The following is a 13,638-nucleotide window of genomic DNA, read 5'->3' as shown; positions in this document are numbered from 1 at the left end:
GCTACTCCGCCGCCGTTTCAATGCTTTTCTTGAACTATCCTAGTATTTTTTCGGTTGCAACCGGCAACGATCGTAAGAGATAGCTATTTCAGCACCACTTTCACGTTCCTCGTTATTTTTTTTTTTTTAATCTTTCACATTGCACCTGCAATAAATCAGCTTCTACGAAGTCAATATTTCATTTTCGTGGGATCAAGGGGGCAGCCAAACCAGCCAGATACCGTTCCCATTGGAAAAATACAGGTGGAGACCTGCAAAGAAATCTGTTCTTTTGGCCAATCTAGGCAGATGTTGCCACGAAACCTGGCTGTCAGTACAATTTAATGCTCGAGCTTGAGGTCGGGTTTCGTGAATGCATTTGAGGATCAAAGCAAAGTCGCGAGAATTCAGCTCTAGATGGCACTACATGACCAACCCAATAATCATTGCACTGCCACTCTAGACAAAATGTGGGATGGTCATATAAGCTTAAAAAAGTCGCATTCACGCATACATTATTAATACCACAGAAAGATTCTTAGTAGGGCTGGGCGTCGACTAAAAATTTTAACCCGATTAATCCACACCCTTTAATCGATTAATTAATCGATTTCGTTTATTCCCACGCATATATTTTGAAAAGTCAACATTAATTGTTTGCCTTTTCTAAATATGTGATAAACGGCTTAATGTACCAATTTTAGATATTAAATTAACTTTATGTGTAGTTGAGAAATAAAAAAAAAACTTAAATTATTACTTCAGGCGCAGAGGCATAAATATTATTTGATATTCTCCGACAATAGCGATCACTCTTTGATTGTTCACAATAATGTCTGCTGCGCTAAACGGACACTCGCACTGCGTTGAAGTGGCCGGGGAACGTTACCTTCTCCATTTGTTTGGACTCTGGAGTCATAAATCTTTCCCCAGTTCTCTTTAGGTCAAAATTTCACCTAAGGTTTACCTTCATGCAGGTGTACTTTTCCGCGTCTGCGTGGTCAAAGCTTTGAATTTTTACTTTTTTATTGTTACTCAAAACGTTAACCGATCAATCAGTTAAAAAATAATCGCGATTAATACATGAATCGATTAATCCATAGGTTAATCGATCACGTTTTCAGTGCCGCACTGCACGTCAGATTTTGAAAAGTGATTTTCCGAAAGCTATTTTACTAGCCGTGTGTAAAAGTGGTCCCAATTATGTTTTTTCTTTTTTCTTTTTTTCTTGCCCCAGATGCGGGAATTTGAATTTCCGTGGAGGTGCCCGCAATCTAACAACGATTTATTGCTTAGAAGGTACCGCGTAACCTAGCTTTCGGTTGCGCGTGGTTAAAACCGGAGACGACGGAAATAAAGGGACAATAATTCAGGTTTTTTGTTTTCTCGTCAAAAAATCTCCAGGACTTCGAAATTAATCCTCAGGCCTCCGCTGGTCTGAACCAGATGCTCTTAGTTGGTTTCACCTGTAAAACTCCTTTTTTTTCCCTCTCTCCTTTTATAGTTTATTTTGACGGCATGCACCAGCAAGTTTGGCAACAGAAATATTGGTATAAACAGAAGATTTGGGAACGGTATTTTCCGTTGCTTGTATTATTAGAGATTAGAAGCACCTAGAAAAAAATATAATTAAAGGAAAAGTATGTTCGGCATCCTATAGGGAGTATTCACTGGCGGCCATAGCTGTGTGCGCGAATGCTGAGCACGTACTGATGGCGAGCTTCCACAGTTCTTTTTTGCAACGTGCATTCCGTACCATCAAGAGTGCCGGTCTTAGCAGCCTATTGATGTGAGCTCGTTCTGAGCATGCGCTCTAAGCAGCACCCACAAATGAGGCGTCCAGTGAATACTCCCTGTAGGAACGTCAATCGAAATTCCACCTTAGGAATCCGAGCAAAAAAATCAATGAAGTGTCTTCAAGATTAATGTGCTGCCGTGTGCAGTGGAACGGTGTTAAAGCGTGATTGTGTTTTTTCGATGGATGGGTTTTTGAGCTGTTTGACATTTCTGATCATTGTCTATGTTGACCCCTATCGCAAAGGTTGCGGCTTCCATGTGGTATGGTTAAAGCGCTTCTAGATTTATAGCGCATTTGTACATTTCTTTCGTAACATTTCAACCTTAACATTTCTTACAAGAACAAGAAATAGCAGCTCCATCGGTGTTATTTTAATTAATATTATTTCATATTTTTGATATTATGTCTTTTGCAACATTTTTTTCAATTGCAATTACAGAAAACCTTAGCTTATGTATTTCTAGAAAGTTACACGCCGGTGTAATTATCGCATTACCAAACATAAGTGCACCAGCTATCGTTGTAGCCGCCATAGATGAATTCGAATAAGGAAGAATAGCCTCGATAAGCGTTTTTGTGCGGTAGTAGGAGTTGATACTATGTTCAATGTTCTCTAGATACCACCACGCAAATCTACCGCCGCTTTTTTCTTGTCATGTTGCGATTTTCGAACATCAACAAGATGAGAGTATTTCACGTGCTATTTTTAGATAGAGTGCCCTAAAGGCATCAAGGTTTATTAAAATTTTTTACCTCAAATTTGCTGGTTCCTTAACCAACATTTTAATCAATCACGGATACATATACGGCTCGTCCGACGTTAACTCAGTCTCAAACGCAGTTTTAATGTCAATTTTGTCATTTTGACTGCCGTAATATATGCTTCCTCGAATAAAAGGGGACACGAACTGCGCGTATACAGCGGATTCTTATTTATTTATTTCTGTTCCCTCGTGGTCCATAGGGCATTACAGAGGGGGAGGGCATACACAATCGTACAGGAAAAAAAATTAGCAAAATAGAATGCAAACAAAGTAAGCAGTTTTGTTAGAAAATAGTCCGGCGTGTTAGCACAGGTGGTTAGTTAAATATTGTTTAATCTATGGTATGTTTACCAGAGGTTTTCTTCTTTTTTTTTTTGGGGGGGGGGGGGGGGGGGGAGGGGCGGTTCTAGTTAGATTAAGTTGATTATGAAGGGGTCGATGTATGCCGATATTTGATTATGCGGTACGCTGGATTTCAAATTATAATCAACTCGTTCCGAAATGTATGAGTACTTTTTAGTGAAGCGTGAGATGATATATTTTGTAGAAAAGGCATAAACGAGATACTTTACGACGTGATGAAAGGAGAGGAACGAATAAAGTGTTTTTTATAGACTAGACACTTGCGGTACGATGATAGTTACAACATATATTAAACGTGCGCCGAAGATTTCGCAGTGCTTCGAGGCTATAGTTACCAGTGTCCTGTGACAGGTATCCCAGGTTAATGCTTCATATGCAATCTTTGATGGAACTAGAATTTTATGCAAAAGTGGTTTTAATGACAGGAACTGAGGTCGAATTTCGTTTCAGGTACCTAAGTATAGAATTAGCGCTAGTGGTAGTGTGACAAGTATGAGTTCTCCTTAAACCTTGGAACTTACGTGAACCCCAAGATGTCACTCATTGCAATTGGATGGTACAATATGAGTATGACGATGAGAACGACGAGACACCTTCATAGCTTTAAGTTTGATAGTATTAAGAGTTGTTGGCTATAAATTGCTCCAATCGGATACCGCACATGAATCTATCGCCTTGGAGAAGTGCGGCATCTGAACTTACTCGTTAGTAACTTCTCGATAAATCACAGAGTGGTCATCAAACAAACTATATCGTAAAGATATGCGCGTTGGTAAGTCATTTATACGAATAAGGAACAAGATGGGTCCGATGACGGATCTCGGGGGAACACCCGGAGGAAAAATGCCTGAGGGAAGAGTTCGTTAGTGGTAACGAACTGATAATTGAGTAGCTTTAAAACATTCATTCCATGACAAAGTGTTAAGATCAATATCAAGTTTGCCAAGTTTAAGAAGTGTGAGTGTGAGAATCTTTATCGAAAGCTTTGCAAAAATCAAAGAAGACACTTCACCCTGGGGCTCTACGGTCATGAATGGAAAGTTGATTCCTGCGTCAGGGGTCATATGTCTCACCTCTTTTGCCCACCTTTCTTTTAATTCAACTGCAATTGCACCTTCTCGGGGCACTTTCAGGAAAGGGCTTAGAACAACCTTCACAAGGGTCGACCTATCAAGAACATTTTCGATGCATAATCGGCAATCAGGAGACCCCGGTTTGAATCCCTACCCAGGTACGGTGGTACTCGTACAATTGCTCTACCGAGTAGTTCTTTTCTTTTTCTTTTAACTTAGGTGACTGGCGCAGTTTTTGTTGGGTCTTTATCCTTGAAGAGCTCTATTTGACTTTCGATCAGCTCGTTTTTCAGGAGAAATACCAGATCTTTGATAAAGCATCTGTTTCAGAGAGTCGTCAAACAATGAAACACAAATTTCTTTCTCCTTTTCGGTTTGGGGGAGGGGGGGGGAGGTCTTATTCTTTTTATGAACACCGCTCGGCGCTCACGATTTTTGTAAGTACCGCACTTCTGAAACGACTGCGAGTCATGCGTCGGCGGCACCGGCCCAGCACGACGGCGTGTATACAATGCAACGAATCCATCGTTCTCCTACGCCGCGGCACGCATTCAGCTCCGCATGCGGTCCGGAAATGTACAATAGGCCCACCAACGTGCGACGCCATGCCTCCTTTTTATGGATCGACCACGTTCTGATCATTAACGGTTTATTATTAATAAAATAAGAGGAGAGCTCCGGCGTGTAATTTAACCTGTCCTTCCCTGACAAGGGGGCCGGGCCCTCGTGGTGCGCCGAACTGGGCCGGGCACCGTCATTTGGTGCCGTGATTTATGGCGCAGGTGTCGCGGCCATCTGCCTTTTGTGTTCTTTTTTTCGGAGAAACTGCGAACAATCATGGACCCGCATTATTATGCCCGCTTCTTTATCGCCCTGTGCCTGTCCGTAAATGTTTTTTTTTTTGTTTTGTTTTTTTCGCGGAAACGGCGTTGGGCGATTTTCCGACATTGGCGAACGATGTTGTTGTTCGTTTGTGTACGATCCGGATATAGAGACATTCGTTTATTGAGAAAGGTGTTTTGCAGCGCCATTTTTGACACTACTATAGGAACAACCGATTTCTCGCGGCTCCATCTGGCAATGATGACGTAGAATTGAAGTCAAGCTTTCTCAGAGCAGCTACACCGTACTTGTCGTTTGTAAAATAAAGCACAAGAAGAAAAATATATAACAATCATGTCTCGCCTATATGGATACACCACCCTATAGACACAATTAAAAAAAAAAAAAACAACTCGGTAATTACATACGACACATACGATTTTTTTCTTTTTTTCTAGAGAACAGGGACCTATTTTAAGGTTATATGATTGCATTTAACTCGAAATTAACGTAAGAGCAGCATTTCTATCACTTCTACTAATCTACTACATTGGTACATGCTCTTATGTTCCGCAGCCGATAGTTCGACATCTGGTCTACCCTTGTAGATCAGCTGATCTACGCTGTAGAAAAATACGTGTTTGAAAAGTTCTTTGACGTCCAAAGAACTTTTCCAGCTCGTGAAGAACGGTTTCGCCTCAAACACTATCGCCCCCTGGCGCACTAGAAAGGCAACCGGGCGATGGAGACGGTTCGCATCAAAAGAGGAGCTTGAAAGAACCACTTTTTCACGAACCCATTTTAGGGGTGCTTAAAATAACTTCTTACAATGCAATACAATATTTTTTTGAAAACTGGAGATGACGGACCAATTAAGGGTTTTTTGTTTGTCCCCTTCGTTCGTCGTCTCCGGGTTTTTACAGCGGAGCTGTTAAGGGCTAGTTCCCCAATATCGTGTCCGTCAGCAAACGAATGATGACACGAAACTCAGGACAGCTACCGCCATCTATGAGCGACGTCGGCAACCAGACAACCGGCTTGCCGGTTGTCTGGCTGCCGCCTTTGCTCGTAGATGGCGGTAGCTGTCCAGCCTTTCCACTCTGGCTTGCCGACTTGCAGCCGGCCGTTACTTTATTCCCACCATAGTACAGCTTCGCTGGTCTTCCTTCGTCACCAGAGTGGAAAGGCTGACAGTTTCTTTATTTGTTTTTGTCAAAAATGTGTCACATCAACCAGCTCGCCTGTTTACTTGCTCTTTCTTTAACAGTAGAAGACATTTTTATTTTCATTTGGAACATGTTACAATCTGTGCCCACATAAGCCAATAAGGCTTGTGCGTGGGACGTGGTGCAAAATATGGACAAGCCAGAGAACCCCGAAGAGTTATTCTACGACCAGATTGTTTTCTTAGAGTGCAGAAGGCGGGGCGACCCTCGATAGCGCCTCGTCACACAGGACAGACAGACACAAAACGTAGGTAGCCCATTTGTTAAAGATACTTTTCTCTAAACCTGATTTATCTTTTCAGTTTTACCTAGAGGGCAGAAAAAAGAAAACATATTTCTGAAGAAGCGCGGTACTGCGGTTTGAACCCTTCCTGGTCATCAATAAACATCGTGAATCGGCCATAAGCGAAAGATGCAAGTATTTTATCAGAGAATAAAATTCATCTTTAGAGGTGCGACGCCCTTTATAGTTAATTACATTCATTATTAATAGTGTCAAAGTTAAAATTACCTCCAAACCAAAAAAACCTTTTTGTGTCATGTCTCTTATGTGACAACGAACGACTTTTCAATGTTATGTATCTCCAAAAACAAAATGCCGCGAACAGAATTATCTACTTTGTAAGTGTCTAGCTGTTAACTGTGATGTCGACGCTTCATGAATGTGCAAGTTATGTCAGTCAGAGTCGCGCATGTCTAGCCGCCGCTCGACTCAAACAATCGGCCTCCAAACCAAAGTGGGCACGAATATAGGCAACAGAAAATGGAGGGCGTTGTTCCAGTTGAAGCTACCCCATCTATGATGACGTCGATAAACTCTCACAGAGCGACTTCGAATATGCTTGTTTGAAGGTTCAGTTAACACATGCTTTGGGTGCAGAAAGTTCCTTTTTTGCAGCCACATATTACATACACTGATAGCTCGAAAACGTAGGGCGTTCCGTGCGTAGAGCATCTTATTAGAGCCTCGCAGCCAATATGAATGCTGCATTAGTCAATAAGAAGACAAGAAAAGAAATCACGAAATAGCTGAAACATAAACACAGCGAGTCCTAATTTTTTTTTAAGCTGTCAATGGCTGCATTTACATGGATGCGACCGTAGCGCATCGAGTCGAGATTTCACGATTTTGATTGGTAGCAGTTGGGTAGAAGAGGAAGAAGTAAGAAGACAGGCTACGTCTGATTGGTTTCTGCTCGATTCGATGCGCTACGAACGCATTCATGTAAACGTAGCCATAAACTCTAGTTATCTTTTGTTTTACTACAATCGTATGCTATCGCCCGTTAGCGTTGAATGGAACCTAATGTTCGACGGACACACTACGTGACGTGGCGAGTCGTGGGTGTTATAATGGACGGCGAGGACTGGTTTTCCTACCTGCGGCGCCTTCTGCGCACGCTGGCCGTTATAATCACCAGCACGTGTAGCCGGAAACAGGTACGTCGTTTGACCTCTTTCCCGATCGCTTAATTTGTAGTTTTGTTGAGTTACACGAGTGCTTCGTGAGGAGGCCTAATGTTATAGCGCCGTAATTCGTATGTCACGAGTCTTTTCCAGCTACTCAGATTTATGGCGAACGCCTCCTATCTTAGACCAGAGGTGCACGAAATTATAAGTCATCAGCGACCTATAGCCCAAGAGGGGGAGCTTTGGGTGTTTCGAGCTCTTCGCCGGCGCCAGGATATCTGCTTTCGGAGTGAGTTATGTGGACGCTTGGCACTGGTACGTTATTCATTTGGCGAACGAAAACAAGCCAATGGGCCGTTGAGGAATTGTGAGGAAGTTAGCTCATAAATGATAAGTGTAGTGGTGATTTCCCCACCCTTGTTCAAATGTGTCCTCTGACTCACGCAGTTCATTGCCTAGTGAGATATGGCTACATGGTGAACCTCATTCGTGGTGATGTTCTTGTGCATGGGTTCCCAAACTCAATCCCTAGGAACTTAGGGGTAGTGCTCTGCACGGGGCCGAGCCAACCCGAAAGCCCTGGCCCGGGCTGAGTAGCGCGGATTGTCTCCGGACCCGGGTAGGACTCTGGAAATGGTGTCGCACACTTTATAAAATGTGGAGAAGGAAACTCCAAACGCCTTGATCGTTTAGATTTGAAAGAAACGAAAAGCCGAAGTGGAAACTCGCTCTGTATATTGACATTCGCATTTTTACGCCGACACATAACGTCTTGACAGCGTCTTTCATGCAAATTAGGGTAAACGAAACAAATGTACCAACACCTTCCTAGGGCAGCTTTGAATTTAAGAGATGAGGTAAGCCTTGGCCTCTGACCGGGCCGGACTCAGTGAGAGGCTCCGGTGAGAGGGTTTGGTTTGCTCGCGGACGCCCGGTATATCAGCACATGTAAGTACACGAATACACAATACTGAGCTTAATAACACACATATATAGATATTATTTTGCCGAAATTAAAGCTCCAACACAAATATCGCACTTCTACGCATCCTTTGCAGCAGGGGGAGAACCGATCAGTGCAGTTTACATAAAAATGGCTGCGAATTAAATAACGCTTCGGGTAAAATTCTCCAATTGACACTGAGCCATGCATATTTCTAGCGTAAATATATAATTTTCAAAAAACGCTGGTTCAGGATGTTTTGGAACTGAACACCGATATAGACCGGGAGCAGCGGCATGAGGTTGAAAGTTTATAGTCATTCGTGAATTAGTGTAAAAGCCCGTTCACACTCTTGCGACCTCTTAAACCTAGGTTCCTTACAACTTCTTAAACCAGAAAACACACTGGTGCCATCTATTGGGAAGCAGTGTAAACTCGGCGGTCCGGCATATTTTTTTTTATTTCTCGCGCATTATCCTTTCTTTCTTGGCTCGAAAAACTTTTGGCAATGTTATAAACGAGCCTTTCTATGGGTATTACGCACATTTGACCTCGGAAATCCCGCAAAACCTTCGCTCTTGTGAAATGCAGTTCCAGGGTCACCGCATAGATGGCGCCACAATGCCAGTTTGTTCCCTCATTTTAAAAACATTTAGCAAGTTTTAAGAGAACTCGTCTCTCTCAGTCGTACTCGGTCGCACTCGGTCGCAAGAGTGTGAACGGGCCTTAACGCGAGCATGTTTTCAACTTTTGATACGTCTAGAATTATGAATTACGAAAGGACTGTGTCCTCGGGTTCAGAGCGCTGTCTTAGTCGCCATTCTCTGATCTCCTTCCGTAAATCGCAGACTCTCGACGTGCTGCACTAAATAGTAAACCCACCAATTTTACGGAAATTGTGTCTTCTTTCGGGCTAAATGAAGAATTGCACGTATAAAGACATTCATTACAAATGAAAAAAAAAATGGATATGCATACATGCCCGACAACGTTCATGGTCTGAAATATATTTATAAACAGCCCCCCCCCCCCCCCCCCCCTTTCTTTTCCGGCAAAAACAACACAGCTTTTTTACTTTGGTGAAGAAGGAAGATCAGGGAAGCTGTACTATGATGGGAATCAAGTAATGGCTGGCCGAAAGTCGGCAAGCCAGAGTGGAAAGACTGGAAAGGTTGCCGAGATCTATGAGCGACGGCGGCTACCAGATTGTTGTGTCGACATTTCTTTGTGGACGGACACGATCCTGGGGAAACTAGCCCTTAACTAAACTTGAGGAAGAAAACGAAAAGGGGACGGACAAGCACAAAAAATCTGTTTGCCCGTTCCTTCTCGTTTTCTTCCGCAAGTTTAATTATCCCTACCAACCCGCTCGTTCTGTCCTTAGCCCTTAACAGCTCCGTTGTAAAAAAAACAAAAACAAAAAAACAACTTGTATTTGGATTTGATAAAAACCGGCAAATGACGGCCGATCTTAGATACAGACCGGCAACCGGCCCTTTATCCAAAAAAACGACCGTGCCGGTAAGAAACCGGGCAGGTGGTAACCCTAGCTCTGGTCTGTGCCCTTTCACTTTTGTTAAATATTAACACTAAAAAATTCGCTGGACCATACAAGATTCCTAATGATTTTCTTAAGCGATATGCGGAATGGGCCGCGAAATACTTAACAATTATATTCAAAGCGTATAGTCAACACAGCGACTCCTCGGATTGGCTTTATTCCAGGGTTATTACAGTTAACAGGTCTGGTGACAAGCAAAATGTAGCCAATTATCGTCCCATTTTATTGACATGGACGTGCTTTAAATTTCTTGAGCAGATAATTTCTAAAAATCTACGATTTTTTTCGAGAAAAAAAAAATTTTTTTACGAAAATCAGCATAAATTCCGGCGCGAGGCTGTCGGCAGTAACGCAATTACTAGGTGCATCGGGCCACCTTTCCTGCTCTTTGAACGCGAGAGGTCAAATTGACGTGGTTTGTTTCGATCTATCCAAGGCTTTCGATCGAGTTTCCCATAATGGACTTATAAAAGAACTATTAACATAGGCGTTAATAAGCGGGTAATTGCGTCAATCCAGGCCTACTTCTCTAACAGATCACAGCTTGTGGCTATCAGCGGAGCAGTATCGACCACTTGCAAGGATCCATTGGTTGTCTCGCAGGGATCAGTACTTGGTCCTGTCTTGTTTTTGTGTTACATAAACGATATCGGTAATGAACTAAGTCTTAATGTTACAGCAATAACGTTTGCGGACGACCTCTTGCTCTACAGAGTTCACTTTCTTAATTCCAAAAAGAAATTGTGTGAAAAATAAGGTATGAAAATAAAGCCAGTAAAAATTGTATCCGACAGAACCACTAGCGAAGAAAAATAACGGTAAACATCGTCCCTACACATATAGAGTGGGAAACAACTTCATAGCTCCAGGTGATCACTTTAAGTGTTTAGGAGTTACGATATCAGCAGACCTCACGCGGAATCGCCGCATTGATAGTTCGAAAAACGGTTCGAAAGAAGTTTGGATATTTAAAGCGATACCTAGGTCAGTTTAAATTGACTCTCTACACAACACTTGTACGGCCCACCCTAGAACATGCCGGCGCGGTGTGGGACCTGTACCAAAAAATGAAATTAAAAATTTTCAGAATAAAGAAAAAAAAAAAGCAAAGTCAGGCTGCTTGCTTCATCCTTTCGCGGTACTACCAAATTTATTACGTTGCTAGCATGATCGAACAGCCCAGTCTCCAACCTTGGTATGCACACCCGCTGAGAGATATCAAGGCTAAAGCTTTTTTGTATTTAAAAAAAAAACTAGCTAAATGTGGACTCATCTCGGTTTTTACAACCACGTGTTACTAGAGCAGTAAGGGGGGTACACTAAGGGCTATGCTGCATGAAGCAAATACACACATAAAAAGTTACGCAAAACCCAAAAAAATCGTAGAAACAACAAAAAAAAACAGAAAAAATTTGAAGTTTGGTTTATTAAAATTTTACGTCTACTTCGTCGACGACAAGCGAGGAAATCCGATTCTGTCGACAGGAACAGGTGCGCCCAGTATGTTTATTGGTCGCGGAAAGTCTGGCGCTGCGAAACCGATAATTACGGATGAATTGAAGCTAGTCCCATTTGAGACGCATGTACATGACGTAGTTAACGAAACAACTCCAATCATACGCGGGTCGGCATAGTTATAGAACGGTTTCTTCCTGTTCATTATTGTGGTCACTGAATACCTTCTTTGAAACCATTTTGTTTCCCGATTGCTGAAACAATTCGTTGCTTCTTTTGGAAAGCCTTATAAAATTGAAATTTTGATTTTAAGGTGAAAAGAGAAGTATTTGTGCTGTGGTTGTGGTTTTTGGAACGTTTATTGAAGTCAGTCCTGCGTATCGTATAGAGCTTAATTCAATAAGTTATGATTATCGCTCATGCACCCTAACAAACATCACGAACTGCTCGAATCATTAATTACAATCACTGACGCCATTCGTGGACGATTTTACGTGATTCGCCAGGGCTATCCCTTCTTTCTTAATCGACTTCGGTATTTATGGGCAGCGATTATAAGAACTCTTTCAGCTCTGGCCAGCGTCCAGGGTGATTGTAATATGTCAACAACGAGCGTCTATGACAGCATAGCACTCAAAAAATGGAAATCGAAGCTACCAAAAAACATTCCGTAATGGTTTCTTGAAGCCGTGTTCATACGTGGTAGAGGGAGGAAAAAACCGCGCCAAACAAAAAACAAACAAAAACCAATGACACGGCAACAAACTTTAGTACGCATTCACGTGGCCATTAGGGGGCTCACCAAATGCAATATAAGCGTCATCCGTATTTGTTTCTTTTAAGCGACCCCTTACCAGGGTTGCCGCGCTGCCTGCGAAGGCGCCGGTACACCTCACTGGGTGCACGCGGGGACCGAAACAAGCTCTCTAAAGGCGAGATGCACCATAAAGGGGTGGCATGCCTCACTAACTCCAGGCTGCCCCTAGTGGAAACTGTAGCAAACAACTTGAAGCAATGGGAACACAAAAACAAAACAAAACAAGGACCGAGGGCATTCGTGGTCAGCCTCGAAGCTGTTGGGCTGCAGCGGAAGCAAGAAGTGGTCGCACATGCAGAAGCCAATGTAATGGCGTTGTTTGGCAGTTTGCGTTGGAATGATTTGTTTTTTCGTCTGTTCCAATTTAAAACCCTTCTGTGCCCACCGTGTACACTGAAGATATATATATATACATAAAAAAAAAAAGAACTTGTTGATAGGGGAATGAGGGGGGAAGGTTAGGGTAGGAAAATCCGAAACGACGTGGTAAGCAGTAAAACAGCTCGGAGGAGCCAAGGGAGGCATAATGTAGCGGATAAATCTGCATCTTCGAGGATTGCCTCAAACGGAGCAGAAGGCTCGAACGTTGCTTCGAAGGAGGACGTCCCCATAAACAAGCGCTTTCGGTTGTGCGCGTCGAGTTGTAGTGGCGACGGCAGAGCTTGCTGTTGTTGTGATTGTGGCGAACCACGACTTACAAGGGGGGGGGGGGGGGGGGGGGATCCTGGGTCGGGTTGGGAGAAGAGGATGTTGGGAGGAGCACGTACGGGGGAGAAAGAAAGGGGTGTTGGGGGAGGACAACGGTTGTCATTTTACGTGTTCACAACCTCGAAACTGCTTTTCCTTCGTAAAACCATTATTTTTTTTTCCGCTTGCTTGTTTGCAAACAGAGCTACGCTCCGTTTCTTTTTACGTTGGACTGCGGAGGACGCTACGAGCCATCGGAACCAATCTAATGCCGTGTGAGGTTCACGTCACCTTTGGAAGGGACGCAGCGAAGCACGAGGCGCGTGGTCACGTGATACGTTCACATGCGCTGGATTGACTGTTACGACTTGTAGGGTCCGTAGCGGTCCATTGTAAGTTTAGGCGGAATATGGCCTGCATGGGTTCGCACGCCGGACGGGCGGGCGACATCCACGCGCTGTTGGCGGCAGCGTCTCGTTCCTCGTCGGCGTTGCTTCCTTTCTTCGCGGAAAGGGGCTTACGAAGCTCGTAAACGGGAGGGCGCGGAGAAGGCTAGCAGAGAGGACGACAGACGGACCACAGTATTCGGCACTGACGCAATAAAACGTGGCAAAATCGGGTTGGCGGTGGGGAAGTGTGTGTGTGTGTGGGGGGGGGGGGGGGGGGGGGGCGGATCGAGCGGAAGGGGCCCGCCACGGCACTTTGTCTCCTGGACCCTCTCTTGTTTGTGTATGTGTGCG

At 43.6% G+C, this 13,638-nt stretch overlaps 1 protein-coding gene across 1 annotated transcript in view; it reads right to left on the bottom strand.

The window, feature by feature from the left end:
* Positions 1-4,192: 4,192 nt before the first annotated feature.
* The window catches only part of LOC115327984, a 120,457-nt gene continuing 111,011 nt past the window's right edge, over positions 4,193-13,638 (bottom strand). The window contains exon 3 of the mRNA XM_042292742.1: positions 4,193-4,298. Within this exon, the coding sequence (XP_042148676.1) occupies positions 4,193-4,298 (106 nt within the window). The remainder of the gene's footprint in view (positions 4,299-13,638) is intronic.

The sequence above is a fragment of the Ixodes scapularis genome, unplaced genomic scaffold (genome assembly GCF_016920785.2).
Source record: "Ixodes scapularis isolate PalLabHiFi unplaced genomic scaffold, ASM1692078v2 PGA_scaffold3__209_contigs__length_174095766, whole genome shotgun sequence".
Lineage (NCBI taxonomy): Eukaryota > Metazoa > Arthropoda > Arachnida > Ixodida > Ixodidae > Ixodes > Ixodes scapularis.
The sequence above is the reverse complement of the archived record's forward strand: the minus strand, read 5'-3'. Positions and strand labels throughout refer to the sequence as shown.